This window comes from Rhea pennata, chromosome 9 (assembly GCF_028389875.1).
Source record: "Rhea pennata isolate bPtePen1 chromosome 9, bPtePen1.pri, whole genome shotgun sequence".
In the NCBI taxonomy this organism is placed as follows: Eukaryota; Metazoa; Chordata; class Aves; order Rheiformes; family Rheidae; genus Rhea; species Rhea pennata.
In genome coordinates, this window is record NC_084671.1 from 375,805 (window position 1) to 396,258 (window position 20,454).

Consider the following 20,454-nt stretch of genomic DNA (forward strand, 5'->3'; position numbering starts at 1 on the left):
ATATCCAGGACTGTGGTACCTTGGGACCCAAAGCAGACCAGAAAGGGTAGAAATGTTCAGGTGAAAACAAAACTTCTGAGAAAATACTTGTGTTCACTACTACGCTTACAACTTATCCCTATTGATGTATACTATAAATTATTTAGTGTTTGCAAATAGGTAACTTATAAAAAATGTCAGTTTACTTCAGTGTACATTCTTATTTCTTATGATACTTAAATGTCCATGAAACATAAACTTATGTTGATGCCATAAACATGCTCTGGCTTGTTGACTAGTTTTTATATTCTGGCAGTAGGTAGATACCTTAATAACATTTATATTTTGTGCAAATACACTTGGTGCAACAATATACTGTAAGGAAATGCACTTCTGTATTTTTATGGAAAAATGAGACAAAATCATTTAAAAAATAGCAAACATTTGGACATTTTTGGAAAGAGATTTTTCTCTCCCTCCTGATCAGGATTAGTTCAGTCACAAACTCATTTCAAAGAGATATTTAATAATGATTTTATAAATTTTTGTAGCAAATGGATCAAGTATTTTATTTCCCAAGGTGCCTACAACACGTTATTTGTTAGGATGTGTTTTGTCTAAATATTTGTTTTAATCAGGATAGTAAGAATAGCAAAGTAATGGTGAGATATTCAAGACTTGTGCTTTGCTGAACTCTCTGCTCAGATGAAGAAGGAATGCTGTGAACTGTCATATTTCACAGCTGTGTAGTTTTCACTGATAAGTATTTTTAGATTTCTCTTTTAGAAGGGATTCAACACTTTGCTACTTTAGCTGTGGATCAGGCCGAGAGGTTTATCTGTGAGTCCTGGTGGATGGCAAAATATAAATTGAAAATAAAGCTTCACTCTGCACTGGATCACCACATTCAGAGTGCTGGAGAAAATTGTCAGTGGCTTTGATTCATAAAAGTAATGCACTCAATCCTGAAATGTATTAGTAGCAGTCACGGGAAGGTTGAGACTTTACTGAGGTTTAGTGGTAAGACATCTCCAGAAGAGCTGGAGTTTCATCTGACACTTTTCCAGTGCAGAAAGTAAACTGAAACAAAACAAAACATCTAAAGGCAAACAAGGGGTAGAGAACACAAAGCAAAAGTATATTCTGACTAAAAAGAAAAATCTGTAAAAGAAAAATGCAAAATACCTCTGACCATTTCCTTTCTATGTGGAAGCCAGTGAGGTTGAATCGAATCTCACTTTTTCTTCTGTGATTGCCTGAAAGTAACTAGCTCTTTTATGTTTTTTAGAGTTGGAATACAAGCTTTTGAATAATTCTATCATGAAGAAATATCTGGGAGAAAATGATCCTCTTAAAAATGCCAAAAGTTATTGCTTCATTAGTCTTTTAGCTTGTAGTGCTAAATAAATTTCTACTTCACTTTTTCTATTGCTACATCCGGAATCTAAGATATTAGATGATCACTTATATAATCTAGAGAGAATGAATTTCTGTGGCTATTTGTGTAATTTTTGCTGATCCAAATTCTATTCTGAGTTAAAATATCACAAAGTTGGATTGATGTCAGCAGGATCATGCTAAATTCATGTCAGCGTTTTAAGAGTCAACTCAAACTGTTACTCAGACACTTGCCATTTTATTTTTACATCTATCTTTTTTATTATGACATTTTAATTCATTGAGTCTTGAAATGTGAATTTGTTTTATTTTTCTTCCTTCTAATCCTGGTAATTGACCAGCTCATGATAAATTGGATAGGTATAATGGCAGATTTATCCTCAACTCTGAAAATGGGAGGGTGTCTAACTGTGTTATTGGGAGCATGGAAAATGCATTGTTTTTCAGGGGGACGTGACTCCTTTCCAAGAACTTGCTTTGTGCTGGTGAGGCAAGATATAATTACCATGCTTTTGGGTACAGAATATGCTTGCTCGCTAAACAGCGTGTAGATACAATCATTTTGTCTGCGCACCACTTGCTTTCCGAATGGGTAGCATTACAGAACACGCGGGCCCAGTTTACCCTCCTGTGCCCAAAGCCGCTGTCACAGAAGATTGTAGGCAGTTTCATTAAAAGCTAACGGATTTTACTCTCTGTGGAGAAATAGGGCACAGCTACCCCTCACTAACCAGCCCAGAAGTTTTGTATCCACTAGTTGACAGCAAGGAAACTATAACTTGGTGATTGAAATGAAGCCTTGAGCTCATTTTTTTTCTTGTGGAAAAAACCCACTCTCCTTTCTGTGGTTTAATTTTACAAAAGTGCTTTGCATCCCATTTTTAGAACACTTTCTTCAGCCACTTTTACTAGAAGGATAGAGTTTGTCCCAGTACTTGCTCTACATCACCTTTGGCAACATAATCAAAATACATTGCTTCATGCTTCTTGGTAAAAGATAGGATTTCTCAAGACATCAATGCAAAATCCACTGAATTCAGTCTTCTTGATGATAAATCCCTCCTTTGCCCTTGGAAGGATAACAGAAAACAACTCCTGAGGACTATAATTCTGTTCTAAGTAAGACTATGTTTTCTTTTTGTCTGATGCCTAAAACATCTGTGTGTATCTGTGTATTCAAACAAGTAGAGTTAGTCAAAAACTGAAGCTTAGACACTATAGATACTGGTTTGCCTTTTTCTTACACTGCTTTATATCATGAATCACTGTTGAATAAATAGTTGTCTATGATGGTAAAAGGGTTGTTAAGGGAAAACAGTGGCCTTAGTGGATTTCTAAAATTTAATAGGTTGATAGGCAAATGAGGATATAATAAAGATTGCTTTGTGGATGTGATTTTACTCTGCCATATCTAAAGATTGATATACAGCAAATAAAACACTGTAAACATGCCTAAATAGAGGTTGAACTAAAGACCACTGTAATCCATGGGATTTTTTTTTTGCACTAATTTTGGTAGTCTTTAGATCAGATACTTAGCATTTCAGTACTGCGTGGAGGATGCAGTAACAAAAGGTGCAGCATTGACTATCTTTGCATTATCAGTAGCTTTTTTATCTGGTAAGTTGGCCTCATCCCTTCTACAGTGGTTTCTGTCCCATCCTAATCAATAAACCTCAACTTTGAGAAATCTTGCACGATACGTTGTATCAGAATCTAATTCTTACACTAACAGTATTCTGGGGCAGTTGTTGTGTCTGTGTCCTGGTTGTCCCTAAAAAAGTTTTATTTCTTTTATTTCTTTTTTTCTTTTTCTTTTTCTTTTTTTTTAAGGATTACATTTTGGTCATACAGAAGTCTGTGGGAGTTGGTGTCTTTTGTGATGTCTTTGTAACAAAAGTAAATCTAGCAAACAAGACAAACCCAGTTTAATATACCTGTAATTTGATAATCATGAGATCTGACTACTTTCATAGAATCATAGAATGGTAAGGTTGGAAGGGACCTCTGGAGATCATCTAGTCCAACCCTCAGCTTGTAGCCCCTGTGGGGATTGAACCCGCGACTTTGGCATTAGCAGCACCATGCTCTACGCAACTGAGCTAAACCTAACCCCCGATTTGAAGAATAATATAGTAAATAATGTAGTATAATAGAGAAATGTTTGTGAATTAGTACGTATTGTAGCATAGAATTTATTTTCTGAAATATTTATTATTTTCAAACAAGCTTAATTTTACATTAAAATGGAATATAGGCCAAGACTGAAAGGATTTTAGATCGTACCAGCAATAAAATTACACTGTAACTCCTCAGTCATGCAGAGAAGAAAATAAGGTAAGTTTACTGAAGATAGAATACTGGAAAAGAGAGAGATGTGTGGACATATTAAGAAATTTAAAGCGTGTAAAGCCCATTTTTTCTACAAAGTGTTGAACACTAGGATCCCAAATCAGTGGTTAGATACTTGACAAAGGATCTGGAGTTTTGGAGTTTCTACATCCACAAGCCCTCTAGAAATTGGGCTGTTTGCTTAAATGTGTTTAAATATAAAATAACAGCTTAATTTTAGGCAGTTAGCTTTGAAAATGCGTGTATTTCACATATACATGGAAAAAATCGCCAACATGTGCAACAACCAGTAGGCTATAAGAGTATGTATAATTTGAAACAAAGACATATATTTAAGTGTGCTGAGTATTGAATTTGTGTTTGTGTACATAGATAAATATGATTGCGATATAATGGAATGTAGCTATCTAAAATACCTTTTTAAAATCTGCTCCAGAGTAAGTACAGTTCTGCTGTTTACTAGGTATTCCTAAATTTGTTTTTTTTCCTGTAGATGGGATTATCACTGATCTAATTACTGTTCATTACTGGCCCATCTGCTTGGCTGCACTGTTGCAATATATGTCTCATACAGAAAGTAACTCATAAGGTCTGCCAAAGTGTTGGCAGTCTTATTTTTGCATTTTTCATTGTTGATAAGTACACAGCTATATATAATATATATAGATAAGTAATTCTGTATTTCTGAAAGTATTTTAGTATTTTTGTATTTATGTATGCCAAGCAGCTAGAGGAGAATTTTGTTTGCTAAAGATTTCTCATACTTTTATTTAAGCAAGAGATTTTATTTTTGCAGTTGTTTCCAAATTTTTTTTGGTTCTGAGCCAGCTTCTAAAATACATGTTTTCAGAATAAAAAGATGTAGGAATTTTTTAGATCTACAAAGAAAATTTGCTGGTCTTGGCAAAGTATATTGCTGGAGTTTTTATTTTGTTCAGTATACCATTAATGAAAAATCCAGGTCAAGTGGCTTTTTATGATTTTGTCTTTGATGTATAACATTTTTATTTCATGTATTAATGGTCTTATTCTCAGTACCTAGGCAGAAAAATGGTACATCTTTGCCTCTTTTTCTTTCAGTGAACAACTTCCTCTTACTGATTCTCTTTTCTTGAGAATTGAAATACTTGAAATTTGGGCTGACATTAGGGATTAATCTTTTGTGCTACTCTACCTCACTAATGATATTTATGAATCACCAGTGTTATTCCTATTAGTTTTCGGCAGCTTCCTTGGAAAGCTCAGCTTCTCTGTTGCTGGTGCCTAGCTCTCATTTTTCCCACTGTATTGTATGTAGTCTCCCTAGATCTAGAAAGCAGACAGTGCACAGAACAACCGTGCCAAGTTGTATGTGAATCCTAAGTGTTACTTTGAAAAGTAACTCTAAACATCTTATGTATCCAATTTTGCCATCTGTAGAAAAACATTGAGTTTAGCAGCATGCTATCAAAACAGTTTTTGAGCTGAATTCCAGAAATTTTATGGAATTCAGCTCAATGTATGCAGCTTCCTTATAGTAAAAGTAAAGCTCTGCTACTATTTTAGAAGCTTTCATGTTTAAAGGACATCTCTTCAGAGTAAAGTAATTGCCCTATGTTATCAAAAAACATGCAAATGAAGGAAGCAGGCTAAGTTCATGACTCAAATATGGGCCTACTGTAGCCTGATTTCCCCAAGATCTGCCCCATTTTCTCCACTTTTTCTCCAAAACAGCACTTTCATATCTTGGTGCATGTTTTATCAATACCATTTTAACAAGGTTGGAGCTTGAACTGTGACTCTGATTTGTCCCCAGTTGATCTGTCTCATGCATGTAACCTGGACAGTGGTTGGGGGAAGTAATACTGGAATTGTTATGAAAAAAGGATCTTATAGTCTCTGCTAAATGGTCATAGGTTACAGAGATTAATGTGTGATATACGTATGTTGAAAGGCATACCAAATAGGTGTTCAGATTATATGAATGATTCTTATTGTGGCCATTAACTGTAGCTATAATCTAGCACACTGTATGTGAAATTTCCTATGGCTAATCTGAGAGTGGAATTTTAGTACAGCAGATAGTCCAGAAGACACTGTAACTATGTTGAAAAAGTTTACTGTTAGAGGATTAAGGTGAGAATGGGAGGAACAAGAATAGTAGGTTTCTCTGAAAGACAGAAAATTGAGCTGCAACAATAAATGAGGGAACATTTGTGGAATGGATGGGGTTTATATTAGGAAGGAATTAATTAATATAATTCACTAACTAATTTGGAAGAAGGAATTGTGAGGAAATGGGCAAAGCTTCCGTAAGGGGCACTGAGGATAAGAATGCTGTCAACCCTTCTTTCTTCTACCTTGTAGGTGACGATCACAGGGGCATCATTTCTCTTACAGAGGTCTCTGCCTTACTCTGCTGTTCATGTACTCATGTTGTAGTGTGTGAGAGAGCCTGAAGCATCTCTGTAGATGAACAGAAGAACATAGCTCTTCTGTTGAGATCTCTCTTCCTTACTTTCCTAGCTCCTCTGCTGTGCAGTAAAACTCAGGATGTTAGGTAGCCCTGAAGATGGTAAAAATGTAGACTATTGAACACTGGGAAATTAAGATGTTAAGGTGAAGATGGCACAGTCTGGAAACAGGCAGGCTTGGTGAGCTGTAACTGCTATTACGAACACTTAGCCAAAATATGCAGAGAGTGTGTCATAATAAAAATGTTAAGAGTATTACAGAGATAGCATTTAAAACAGTTTAAAATATTTTTATTACCTGAACCTGAAGGGGAAGCTAATGAACTCTGGTCCTAAAAAGAAGACATATAGTGAAGTCAACTATACAGCCTCCAAGAAATGGCAAGGAAGGGAAGGAGTCAGTAGTTTCCTCAACCCATGAAATTAGCCAATGGAGCTTATATATGTGTGTGTTTGAAAAAGTCTGTTGTATATATTTCGATGTAAAACTGATTCTCAGTTTTGTGTTGCAGGAGATGAGTATGATGTATGTGCCATTTGTTTGGATGAATATGAGGATGGAGACAAGCTCAGAATCCTTCCGTGTTCTCATGGTAAGTGGCTGTATTTTATGTTTGGTGTTTACATTAAAACAACTATCTAAAACACTTTGTCTAAAAATCTTAGTGAATGTGTTTATTGACTGATTTATAAAATTTATTTTTGATAATATACCTGAGTATGTATACAAATTGGGGAAATAAATTTTTTCTTCTTTTTGAAAGTGAAAAAGGGTAACACTACCACTTTGTCTTTTCTTTGGATGTACATCTAAGAGAAAATCTTAAGATTTTATTAAACATAATTCTACTGACTACTAGTGACATGGAGGTGTGGATGAATGTAAGTCTGTTGAGTAGTGTGAAGATAAGCCATATAGACTTGTGCCTTGACTGCACTTGGGAGTTGATAGTGTCAGTGCAAAAACTAGTGGAGCATTTTTACTGTAACAAGTTGAGCAGTCTTTCTCAAATACATCCAACTGCAAAAAGCATATCCAGCAGTCATACACGTATCCATCCACAAGGAAGGACTGCTCTAACTGTGTGTAAGGACTAAGAGATTGTATCTAGAAATCTAGGAAGAGGCCTAGGCCCAAGAGCATCTCTAAATTAAAACATTTTTGGACAAAAGCTATATATACAATTATCAAGAGAGAAGATTTATTATTCCTAGCTTGAGACCCTCTCTTATACCCTGAGTACCTCCCAGTCGGTTAATCATATTACAGCCATTTTGGTTGGATGGAGTTTGAGCCAGCTGCCTCTTATTAAATTCCTGCTCTGACTCAGCATTGCAAAAGCAAATACCACATGACTGATATGAAAAGGAGGTAACTGGTGTCACATTCTCACAAACTCATTGAATACAGCAGATGAGACTGAACTTTGCAAAACCTCATTCACAAAAATCAGCTTCTGAACAGGCTGACAAACAACAGGGACTTCTCAAAGGAGAAAGACCAGAACCACCTATCCCACCTAAATACTACGAAGTTAACTAGACCTGATCACTGATACCAAAGGTTTCTGACAAATTGAAAAACATCACCATGAATTCTTGTGGAGAACATGCCACTTACATGCATGAGAAAACATATTAAACATAATATGCTTACTCTTGTCTAGCTACTCATGTTTGAAAGCGTAAGTTGTGGTTAAACCTAGTTCTCTGCCAGTTAGAAGTCTCTCTCAACGTGCAGCTAAGTTTTTAATATCATAATTACAATAGTGAAAGTTTTCTTTAATTTAAACAAGTTTAAACTGTACAACAGTACAGTTGCTGTGCCAATTGTAAACCTAAATTAAAATTTGCAAAGTTGTATGTTTATTTCATTTAATAACAAGGTGCTTTGATGGATGCTGCATCTGTGCTCCATAGATGACAACAAGGGATGGGGGGAGTCAGGGGCATTATGAGAATAATGTTGATAGGCGTCAGGTACGCCAACAAGATGGCTGTACTTCCTCAAGATGCTTTTAAAGATTTAGTGAAACATGGCCCAGTGCAGGAGTTCCCTCAGACTGCCTGAATAAATATTTATTTATTTTGTTATTTGTACTAGTGTTTATAATTAGCTCCAAGATCCTTATCTGTTTGGTGTTTTGTACATAAGGATAGACACAGCCTTCATGCCAACAAACTTGCAACTAAAATTCTCTGTGTGAGAATTTCATAATCATTACTTTAACGTAAATACAATTTAGCAGATTTATTTGTCCTTTGTACTTAGGTAATGATGCACTTGTATTTTGTTTTCTAACAGCATATCACTGCAAGTGTGTGGACCCATGGCTGACAAAAACCAAAAAAACATGTCCTGTATGTAAGCAGAAAGTGGTCCCTTCTCAGGGGGACTCAGATTCTGAAACAGACAGTAGTCAAGAAGAGAATGAAGTATCTGAAAATACTCCTTTGCTTAGGCCATTAGCCTCGGTTAGTACTCAGTCATTTGGGGCTTTGTCAGAATCTCATTCCCATCAAAATATGACTGAGTCCTCAGAATATGAGGAAGATGACAATGACAATATTGATAGTAGTGATGCAGAAAATGGAATAAATGAAGAAAGTGTAGTGGTTCAACTGCAGCCCAATGATGAAAGGGATTACAGAGTGGCAAATACTGTTTGAGACTACTAGTGATGAAAAATGTGTGAACAAAAGAGTTCTTATGGCTATATTTTACAAACATTTACGTAGGGAATATATTTTATTTTGCAATTCATTTGGTTACTTCAGTAGGAGCAGCAGTTCATGTAGTAGTACTGTTGTTTAATCATACTGCAGATAAGATTTATTTTTGATTCAGGTATTCAGTCACACATTGTCTTCTCAAAATGCACAGTTTAACTGGATTTCACAATGCTAATGAATAATGTTAATAGTTTACATCAACAGAAATGTCACACAGACTCTCCTTTAAATGTCAGTATCTTGTTGAAAAGGGATTTAGCTGGAAATAGCGTGGCTTTTTTCCCCCTGTATTAGATTTTGTAGGTACAACTGGGTCATACTGATGGCAATATTTATTATGTGTATGGTGTTACCGCTTAAGCCCTACTAAAAATGTATTTGATGCATGTTTGTATAGAGTTTTCCTAAAAACTGCCACCACTTCTGAAAGAAAAATGTAGAACAGATCAGTGTTCTATATGCTGCTGTATCGAAAGAAGGAAAACTGACACTTTCATCTCAAAGCAGAGATTCCAAATTATCCTTTGGCATTTGCAGCAGCAGTTGAGTTAAAGCAGTTCTTTTGAGCAGTTCCTAGGATAAGGAAACTTATAATCTATGTTTAGTTTTAAGTGATTCAGAAAGTAAGATCCATTTTTAACACATAAATTGGCCCTATTTGCTACTACCATGTAGTCTAGTTTCCTGTGATCATGTTAGAGATGTGGAGTGACCAAAACAGAAAAAGCAAGCAAAGTTCCACATTTGGGGGGGGGGGGGGAGTTTAGGTAAGTATTGTATTGGTCCTTAAGTCATATACCTCTTACTAAAGAGCATTTTATGCTGCATTAGTCTGCTAAACTATGTATATAGAAAAATTGTTCTTTTCAAATATCTGATTTGAAAACAAGTGCTTACAACTATTGAACAGAACTCAATACTTATCAGTGTATTATGAAAAAAGTAAATTATATATAATACCTCTGTAACTATGTAGAAAGTAACAACACACATGTATAATCAAAATGCAGAGTTTTTATATGGCCTTGAATAAGGAAAGCTTGAAAGAATGTTAATAAACATGTTTTCCACTTTAAGTATCAAAAGGAATTTATTTAACATTTGCATTACTCACACAGTAATAAATGTAGATGAGTATACAATGAATGTAACTTTAAAAATATTTAAAGATTCAGAACACCTGTTAAGATTCCTTAGTAACATTAATTTACCTCCATTATCCTATATATCACAGTACAAAGTGCTATACTGATCAACAGTATATGCACTGGAACTAAGTTACTTAGAAAACCTTATTTTTTGTTCACATAATTAATCCGTGAGTTCAGAGCAGAAGCTTCAGTCTCTCTGGGTCTTTGCATATATTTGGGAGAGGGAAGGATGACCAGAGTACCATTAATATTTCCTGACCACCATGCCAAGACTTTTACAGCTGGTGACTGTACGCCTGTGTTCAGGAGGTCAGAAAACACCAAATCCTGAGCTGAGCAGATCACAGGTGAGGCATTTTCAATTGTTATTTCTGAGACCTAATGCACAGTGCACCTCTGTCCTCTTTGCTTATAACCTGGGAATGCAAATCATCTGTCTTGGACTGGCTAAGAGCTGATAAAGTTTAATTACACTGTTCAGAATAAGGCATGGCAAAAGGGTAATAACTGAAGAATAATATGTTGTCAACCACTGCCACTAGCAATCCATGGAACTAGGGCCAAACAACGAATTATATTGTCACCACATAAAATTCCATTATACAGTTTAAGAATGATTATTACTTTCACTCAAACTTGCATATATATATACGTATATAAAAAATATGTATCTTGAAAACTGATTTCTGAAAAATTACTAAGCTGAAGGTTGTTATTTGCAAACAGTTCAACTGAGTAGGTTTCTGCTGTTCATATGTAATGACTGCACATTAGTGTTTATTCATGTAGTAGTTCAGGCACCCCAAAACCTGAAGAGTACGTGAACTGAAGTGAACTTCATAACATATGCCAAACGTAACCTTGACTGTCGCATTTGTTGCAATGACAAAAAGTAAAATGATACTATCAGTTTCCCCTACTCTCCATCATATACAGGAAGAGCATGCAGCAAGTGAGTCTTCATTTCCATACCAAACCTAGCATGTATTTTTTTAATTGTCCCATTTTATACATTTCCTAATGGTGTGAACATAAATTTATTTCAGCAGGCCTTGGTAAAAAAGAAAACCCACTGTAATGACACCTCTTCAATCTAGTTTACTTGTCTGTTGCCATTGCCTATGAGGAAGAAAATGAAAATAAAATAAAACATTTTATATTGTAAATACTTTGGAAGATTAATAATCTCTTATATTTTTAAGTAGTACTTGCATATCTCATTAAAACTTGCTGGATAAATCTGTGTGTCTCTAAAGGCATGGCCTGTCCAAACCTACAGGAAAAGATAAATAAGGATTTTTCTTTGGACTATGACTTACTTACATTATCCAGTGAAGCAGAACCACATCATCTAAACTGCCATGAACATCTCACAAATTTTGTGAAGTCTGTCCATCTTACTACAGTCTCTAGCTGTCATCAAGAATCGTATGTTGGTACTTTTAAGAGGTCCATACTTGATTGCCTAGTTGAAAATTTTCTTCTTCTAGTAGGTAGTCATAACTAATGTCTGAAATTAAAGCATTTCATGGGACCTGTGAAAGCATATAATCTCTCTCTGCATAAAATAGCATAGATATCATTGGCAGCTATCACAAAATAGTTATTTGTATGACAAGTATAAATACCTGCTTACAAAACAAGCTTGCCCCAAACCTTTCATTACATAATGAGAACAAAATGCTCAAAAAGGATATATAGAGAATTATTGATGAGTAACAGGAAGAACACCAAAGTCAGTGTAGTGGGCAAGATGGGATGGCTCCGATTCATGAGAATAGTGTGGCAGAGGGAACACAGGAAGCCACAAGAGAACAGGAACTTGCTTGTGAAGATGAAGGTAAGGTTTAACTTTGTGTGTGTGTGTGTGTGTGTGTGTGTGTGTGTGTGTGTGTGTGTATAGGGGGGGGAAATCCAGTAAAAAGTGTCTGGAATAAAGTGATAGCTCTGGTAAGGGTTAGTGGTTTGGGGGTTGGTTGGTTTGTTTTGATAGGCCAATAATCAAAATATAACCCTACGGTATGGAGAATAACAAAACACCCTACTCCCCACCCCAGAATGACAGTACACAATATTGGGCGATTTCACAGAGTCACAGAATCAGTAAGGTTGGAAGGGACCTCTGGAGATCATCTAGTCCAACCTCCCAAAGGTTTCCTGATGCTGGTTCCACTGGGGCTTGAACCCCGGACCTTCAGCATGTAAAGCATACGTAGTAACCACTACACTATCCTTTCCAGGGCCAGTGTTTGAACAGACGGTAATAATGGATGACTACATGTAAATAATGTGACTGAATAAATATAAAAATTGATTAATGCCTAAAATGTATTTTTTTCTGCAGTTTGGAATAGTTAGATTTTTTTTCCCTGTAACTAAATTGTATATAACACATACTCATTTTAAAAGCAAAAGTGCTTAAAAGGCTAAGTAATAGTGACCGATAAAATTAAAACCTGCCTGCGGATGATTATGGTGCAAAAAAAGCAGCACAGTGGCCTTTAACTTTAGAAAAAAACAGAGACTGATGAGAATGGCCTAAAAGTCTGCATTAAAAACTTATAAAGTCTTGTGATCCCACAAATAAATGCAGCCCTAATCGTCTTCCAGTGTGTGGCATGCAGCCTAAGAGGCATAAGGCATTAGGGGTAGAGGAGGCAAAGTGAACCTTTGGAAAGTGAAGCAATTCAGTCAGTATTCAGTGGTTTGTGTTCCTGAATTTGAAAAGATACCAAACAAGTTTAGAACTACACTTAATGCCCCCTCTCCCCACAAAAAAACTTTGAAGGTTTTACTTTCAGCTGCCATTTGCACATTTTTTCTACTCTTCCCTATTTTTGAAAACACTAATACATGTTCTCTTCTCTCATCCAAACCTTGAATAAGAACATATTCTTTCAGCAAAAGAGGGGGAGGGGAAGGTTATGAGATTGCTGGTGTTTGGGAAATGCTGACCTAAAAAAAAGATGCAGTACTCGTAAAGCAAATGAGTACTCAAAGCTCTTTGAGTACTCAAAGCTCTTTGGTAAAACTGAAAGCTAAGCATTGTAAACCATGAATTGTAGAAAACATCTTAACAGAAGGAAGTTTGAGCATGCTGTGGTGGACTTTGAAGAGCCAAAAGGTAGGACAGTTTATAAACAAGTTTTTCATGGACTAGCAAGAGGGTAAAGAGCAAATTACAAGCACAAAAACCATGAGAAACTACAGATCAGCTTTCTGCACTGTCACAACTTACGAATCCTTTTACCAAATCCTAAAGGGTAAATTTTGAGAGGTCGTAAAACCTAATAAGCTTTGTTGCCTCTACGCTTGCTGAAACAATATTAAATTATGTAACGTTAGCTGGTGAGCTAGAATCTAAATAGTGTAATTCTATGAATCAAAAGGGAAGGAAAATAGTTACATAATGACTTTAATGTGTCAATATGAGCAAATAAAATCAGTTATCTGGCACTTTTTATAAAATTTGAGACAAAGTGTTTCACTATTTAAAACTTTTTACAAGGTAAAATACACAAATTTCTGGACAACGTCACAAACGTTGTTTTTTGTGAGAACAAATGTTCTCACAATACGGAGAACAAGCTTCTGTATTTAAATTGCATATTAATGTGGAAAATGAAAAATATGAAGGAATAAAATTTGCTAAGAGGTTATTCAAGAAGGGTATTTTAGGTAGATCCTAGCAAATTAGTGGCACAGACAATATTTTGCTGTGTAAATTCATCAACAAATGCATGTTGGAACAAGTAATTTGAGCTACATCTTAACAAGAAAAAGGATCTAGGTGATGTGTAGACAATGCCTTAGAGACACAAGCCTAATAGAGTGGATAGACAGAACCAAACAGTTCAAACTGTTAAAATGAGTAGTAAAAAGGATGAAGAGTACTCAGTGCATGGTGCGAATGACAGTGAGTATCACCTATGGCCTCAAAAAAGAAAAACTCTGAACAGGTAACTCCCAACAGATGAAGTGAATCCTGCAGTCAAGAACAGAAATGCAATTTTCAATTGCATTTAGGCAAAGTTTAGATACAGAGCAAAACACGGATTGACACACTAACATAATTTTATGGAGGATGCAAGATTTGTGTCTTCTGTACTAAATACTCTTAAAAGTAAACTCCTTTAGGGCTATGAGCTTGATTCTAGCATGTTTTAATTCTGGCACTAAAATAAAAATACAGAGGTGGAAGATACAGTTCAGACACCAAGTAACTGAGGTACTCCGAATACTTACATTTAGAAGTTTTAATTAGACATGGGATCTAGTGACAGGCAAAGGAGTGGTTGCAACAATTGAAGATACAACTATATAAGGGAAAACAGAGTAATTTTAAAGATACTGACTAAGCAGCATATGACTGACAGTGTCAGGACTGAAAAGAAACACAGCTTTAGCTGAAGATTTACCTCTGTGGTTTGGGCTTTTCTTCTTACCTCCCCCACCCCTGAACTCCCCGTGCTTACTATCACATCTCACCTGTATTTTTTAAAAGGCACATTGCACTCATTCTCATAGCCTGTGTTTTCAGAGTACTTGGCCAGCAAAGATATCTAAAAGCCCTGTAGACCTTAAGGTAACTGAGAGCTTAAGTCTCTCCCCTCTCTGTTCTGAGGAAGAAACACTGATGGTAAATAAGGTATTCACGTGGCAGGGGAATCCCTCTAACACAGGCAGGAGTCCCCCACGTAGTCTGCTAAATACAGAGTTAGTCACAAGAATTCATCTCCTTATTTACCAGAGCTGGGCTTTTATAGACTTAGCATTTTGTCCTTTAACTAAAGCTATATTATCATACTATTACTGTTTTACAAAACTTACAACTGCACTTAGATCTAAGTGATGTGGTAGTCAGCCATGCAATGAAGAAGGGCCTCAGAAGATGCCTGTGGAAAAAAAAATTACCAATAGTCTAATTTTGTTTGGTTGGAATAAATTTATTTCATCTGTCTGTAAACAAGGTGTTTTTAATAGTTATGGCATTTTTTGAAATGCATATTAAATCAGATGAGTTAGACTGTATCCCAGATGTAACAAAGTGCAGGGAAAGAAATGGACAAATCAGCAACAAGATTTGTTTAAATCTGTACATTATCCACAAGGCCCAACAATAGAAGCAAATACTAGAATGTCCCTAAAGTAGTGCCATTCGAAAGAAACCCTTGTAGTCAGTTAAAATCCATCTCACAATAGCAAGTTTTTTTTTTAACAATAGTATGGCACAGAATACATATTAAAAAAATTCATCACAAGACAGCCAAGTCAGTTATTCCAACCAACACCATCTCCCATTTATTCTTTTGTATACAGAATTCTGCAGTTCTCTTTAAATGGACATACAAGTTAGTACCGTGCCTGAATTGAGTTTGGTTACAGATGACTAGTGCACAAGGCAGTTCACTTCATGATTTCTGCAGCAAGGGTATGACAGGCCAAATGACAATTTTAGATTTGAAATGGCATCATTTTGACACTTTAGTTTACAAACTACCAACCTTCATCCAAATAGTGGCTTCAGAGCAGCAGAACTCTTAACCAGTAAGTGATCTGGCAGAAAGACTGGAATCAGTCAGAGCTCCCAGAACAGCTGAAGGTGGCAGTTTTCCACGATGACATTGCAGTTTTATATTTAAAAAAAGGGGGGGGGGGGGGGGAATCCCAAGCTGCAAATTAAAATTGGTCCTATGAAAAAACTGAAACCAGACACACTCCAGATGGTTATGTTGGGATATCTAATGTCCATAATGGCAGCCTTTTACAATTCAACTACAGAACAGGAGCTGGCCAAAAAAAAAAACCAATAATAGTAAGTGCCTGAGCTATTGCAATCATGGAATGTCCCTGGCGATGGTGGTTGTAAGGTCATGGGAGGAAGTGCATCTGCACCCTTTGATAGTTTTGTGATTGCACTTACTAAGCAGTACATGCATCAGACACCATGAAGAAAAATATAAAAGACTTAAGCCTACAGTGAAGTGCAACAACAAAACTAGTGTAACATTAATAGCTTTTGAGTGGCAAATTGGTTAAACAAACCAGGCACTATAAAAATAGGTTAAGCAAACAAAACGTGAATTAAAAAAAAGAGAGGGAGAGAAGTAAAGATATGCATGCGCTTTTTTCCTCCCAACCATGCTCTATGAAAGGAAGACTAAGTGAGCTGTGTAATTGCTCAAAGTGCTGAAGAGGCATTGATCAAATTAGAATGTACAATCGGCACCTTGTTTAGTATTTAAGTTGTTTTAGTTGTCAGTATCACACTAATTACTAAGACAAAGCAAAGCCTAGACTTGGCATATTCCCCTCCCGAGAGTTTTTCAAGGTATCATGCATATCATCTTTGTGGTGCAGAAATGGTGCCAGATATGGGACTTGGTTACATACAGTGGTTAACATACAAATGAACAAAGGATAACTGGAATTATGACATTAGAAAATGGGTAAATAAAAAACACAAACTACCATCTACAGTCTGGTAGCACTGAACACAACTGGGTGGTGATGAAGACAGTTGCTAGGTGGATGGGGAGAGGCTGCTTAGACGTCAGACCTCCTCAGGTATAAAGCCAGTTCATATGCTTTCTTGTTGAGTGTCCCTCCATGGACACCTTCCTTTCCCATGACTATAACCAATGCTGGAGTACACAAGGAAACAAAACAGAAATGAACAGAATTAAAGAAAAAAAATAACACCTTTCCCCACCAACAAAGGGATACAAAGGAGACACAGGTTCATACCCCATCACCCTGCATTGCTAATAAAGTTTCCAGAATGTAAGGTTTAAAGCTCACCACCAGGAAAGTTTAATAGCAATCTTCCCCTAATACTTAACAGTCTGCCTAGCAACTAGAACCCAGAGTCTCTCAAGTATTTTGCCATTGAGTATGCCTTCTTATTCAATCCGCCTCCATGGACCCCTTCTTTGCCCATTACAAAGACCAAGACTGAAAGAGAAAAGAAAAAAGTTTTAAAAGAGTGTGTTAGACAAGGAAATAATGCAAGTTTTAGACAGTGCAATAAACACACTCAAATTCAAGTTTTAGTATTTGGGTATTAAGCTAGTTTAACAGGAGTTTTGTTAAAAAAAAAAAAAAAAAAAGATGTAGACAGGGTTGGGAGACAGCATGAATTATCCTCCAGGATATTACGTAACTACATAAGGCATAATGGTCCTCTGCTAAAAAAATGTCACCCTGAAGAGCTATCAACTATCTCAAAAAAGCATCACGATGCCTATTTACCATCAGTACCGTCCACCATCTTCCAGCCAGGAAACCCTGCCTACATCTTAAAAATATGGAAAAAATAAATGTTAACAGGGACAAAAGTGGTAGTGTATATGGAAGAACTGTGATTCTGAAAAGCAGAAGAGGGAATGTTCTTATCTGTAGTGGTTACTGCTAGTAGAAGAACCAGGCTCGGTAGTATTAAAAAAAAAAAAAAAAAAGGGTCAGACTTAAGCTAAGCTTGTGCAACAATACAGCTATAAAATAAATACTTAACTTTTTGCACAAGATAAAGCGCAGAATAAGATTTTAATGCTGACCCTCTTTCCAGTCCCACAATTTGGGTGATGAAGTGTCAAATTTGCAATTGTCTTACAAACAAGAACATGTTAAGTATCTTCAACCAGTGAGACACCATCTGCAAGCTGCCACCAGATGTCACTAGCATGTATACAGACACATTAAGGACTGTGCTTTCACAAGCACAATAGTCTTTTTCTAAGTTAGGAATAGTGTAATTGGAAATACTGCAGTCAGCCTACCTAAAGGTGACTGCACATCTCCATAGCAATTTGCTCACAAGAAGCTTAAGACAAACAGTTCTCATCAGCATTTCAGATACGCAGACAAGATTCACAACTCAACTTGCGTAAGTGCTTCAAACAGCCTTTGTGTATCGTTGCCACATAGCTTTAGCCTATAGACAAGTATTGTGCTAGCTTTTTGTACTTTATAAGCAAAAGGCCATTGCTCACCAATTCAGCATATACCCATCCAAAAAATCCTAGACTAGATATTTTGAACAAAGAATACCCAGTGTTTTGAGGCAAGATTTTTATATTCAAGTCTAGTGCATTCCCAATAACATGTTTTACTGGAAGCTAAATGAGAAGCACAAGAAGCGGTTAAACTAGCATAAATTTCTCAATGATACCAAATTGGACAAGCTTTTTTTCCTGAAGATAGATTTTACAGAACTCAACAGGAAGTGCAGGAAGAGTTAGTGTGGAACTTGTTAAAAGGCATGAAGTAGTAGCTCATACAAGAAATTCACATCTTTGCATAATAAACTTTCTGTTTACAACGGAAAAGCTAATTTCACTAAAAATCATTAATATATTCCTATGATATTCTACAGTAAGCTTTAGATACCAAGTTACAACACATTTGGCAAGCTTACTTCAAACTATGGCCCACTCCTGCTTTTCAGAGATATGTTTAACCATTTAACAGTCCAGTGCCCAGCTGCGATCATATGTGGGCAACCAGGACAAGTGAAATTCCTACGAAGAAATCTAGTTAATTGGCCAGACAGTAGCTATCCACCCACATTATGTCACATTCTGAAATTAACTGTTAAGTACATAAAAAGATTTCAGGCTCCTTTGTAGTTTGAGTCTACAATTAGGGTCATATTCTTAGTCTGGTGAACTAAAACTGAAGGAAGCGATGCTCACCTCGGCCAGCTCTGCCTACAGCAACGTTGTACGTTGGCTCACCACCTTGACTCTTTGTCCTGATGTCCATTGTGCAGTCGCCATCAACGTACAGGCTATCTCTGATCACAGAGCACTTCTTTGCACCAAGGGTCAGACCATTGGTGAAGAACCCCTCTCGGTCTTTTCCTACAATCATATCTATTTCTACTGGCTGTCAAAGAAAAAAGCCTAGTGTTAGCATGGCAATATTTTATAGCTTAATTCCTATTAAAAAAGAGTCTTATCTCTTACAGAATGGATTAGGTGGTAAATTCCTTCTTGCTCCCCTCAGAAAGTGCTCCCCAACACAATGCTCATTATTAAAGAATTATATCGCATCGGTTTAGTGCAACCACAAGCACTACTTAAAAACTGTTGTCTTGAACGCTTCAGCTGTTCAAATCCAGCTTTCTCGAGAGGAAGCACGGTAGGACTGGGGCCGAGCATAAGACACGTGTGTTCAGCGACTCAACGCGCCTCACGAGTCGCCGCACGGCGGCTGAGCGCCGGCCAGGCCGCTGCCCTGGCACCGCGCGGAGGCCGCCAGCGCCGCGGCTTCCGCCTCGCGGCTCCTTCGCCGCCCGCGGCGCCGCCTCCCCGGGGCTGGCGGCACGGCGCCGGGCCGCGCCGGGGCGGGGCGGCGCGGGCGAGACTCCGGGCCGCGCCGGGGCGGGCCGCCGGGGGCACAAAGGCCCGGCCGGGGGGGCGCGGGCCGGGCCCGGCGCCCGCAAAGTGCCGAGTCACGGCAGGCCCGGCCGCCCCAATCACGGCCCGGCACTGCGGCCGCCGCGCCCCGGCCCGCCCCGGCGGCACCCGCCCGCCGCGGCGCAGGGCGGGGGCGCGGCGCCGGCCGGCGAGGGCAGGCCGCGCTCCGCACGGCGCCCGCCCGCGGCCCCTGTGTACCGGCATCGCGGGCCCGGGTCAGCAGAGCGGCGCAGGGCCGGGCGGCGGAGCGGGGCCGCAGCCCGGGCAGGCCCGGGGGAGGGGGGAGGGGAGGGGAGGGGAGGGGAGGGAGGCAGCAGTCAATGGCAGTGCGCCATCTTGGCGATGGAGAACATGGAGCCGGCGGCGAGGCGGGTATTCGCAAACGCCGCCCGCGCCCGGCCGCGGCACCGGGCCCGGCCGCGGCGCGTGGCGCCCCCGCCCGCCCCCCCCCGCCCGCGCGGCCTCCCCCGCGGGCTGCGGGCTGCGGCCCGGGCCCCGCCGCAGCGGCCCGCAGCGCCCCCGCCCCGGCCGCGCCGCGCCCGCCCGCCCGCCCGCGCTGCAGACAAAAAAGGCGGCGGCGGCGGCCCGGCTGCCCCCGCGCTGCCGCCCGCCCGCCCGCCCGCCGCGCCCCGGCCCCTCCGCGCCTCACCGTGATGCTCTGGAAGATGCCGCCGGCCGTGGCCGCCCAGACGTACTTGGCGTCGCAGTAGCCCACAATGGCGGCCTCCTGGCAGCAGCCATCGCACATCAGGTTGTCCACGTAGCTCTGCCAGCCGGCCATCTTCGGAGCGAGCGCGGCGGCGGCGCGGAGCCGGGCGGCGGCGGGGCGAGGCGAGCGCGGCGCGGCGGGGCGAGGCGGTCCCTGTCCCGCTCCCTCCCTCGACAGCGGAGCGGAGCCCGAGCGCTGCAGCGAGCGGCGCGGCGCGGCCCAGCCCAGCGCAGCGCAGCGCTGCCGAGCCGAGGGGCGGG

The 20,454-nt window shown here is 39.2% G+C and overlaps 2 protein-coding genes across 7 annotated transcripts in view; one reads left to right on the forward strand and one right to left on the reverse strand.

Moving 5' to 3' along the window:
* The window catches only part of RNF13 (ring finger protein 13), a 40,432-nt gene extending 30,441 nt beyond the window's left edge, over window positions 1-9,991 (forward strand). For all 5 annotated transcript variants that reach the window (XM_062582381.1, XM_062582383.1, XM_062582382.1 and 2 more), the window contains 2 exons: window positions 6,695-6,775; window positions 8,488-9,991. In XM_062582381.1, the coding sequence (XP_062438365.1) occupies window positions 6,695-6,775; window positions 8,488-8,852 (446 nt within the window). In that variant the 3' untranslated portion in view covers window positions 8,853-9,991. The remainder of the gene's footprint in view (window positions 1-6,694; window positions 6,776-8,487) is intronic.
* A 4,316-nt stretch (window positions 9,992-14,307) lies between these two features.
* PFN2 (profilin 2) lies at window positions 14,308-20,446 on the reverse strand. Of its 2 annotated transcripts, none has more exons than XM_062582948.1 (3): window positions 20,135-20,446; window positions 18,760-18,952; window positions 14,308-16,710 (listed from the first exon to the last, which is right to left on the reverse strand). In XM_062582948.1, the coding sequence occupies exons 1-3, from the start codon at window positions 20,264-20,266 to the stop codon at window positions 16,613-16,615; spliced, it is 423 nt and encodes a 140-aa protein (XP_062438932.1). In that variant the 5' UTR covers window positions 20,267-20,446; the 3' UTR covers window positions 14,308-16,612. The 2 variants fall into 2 exon arrangements, with proteins under 2 accessions (XP_062438932.1, XP_062438931.1); XM_062582947.1 differs by lacking the exon at window positions 14,308-16,710 and adding an exon at window positions 16,856-17,020.
* Between the last annotated feature and the right edge of the window lie 8 nt (window positions 20,447-20,454).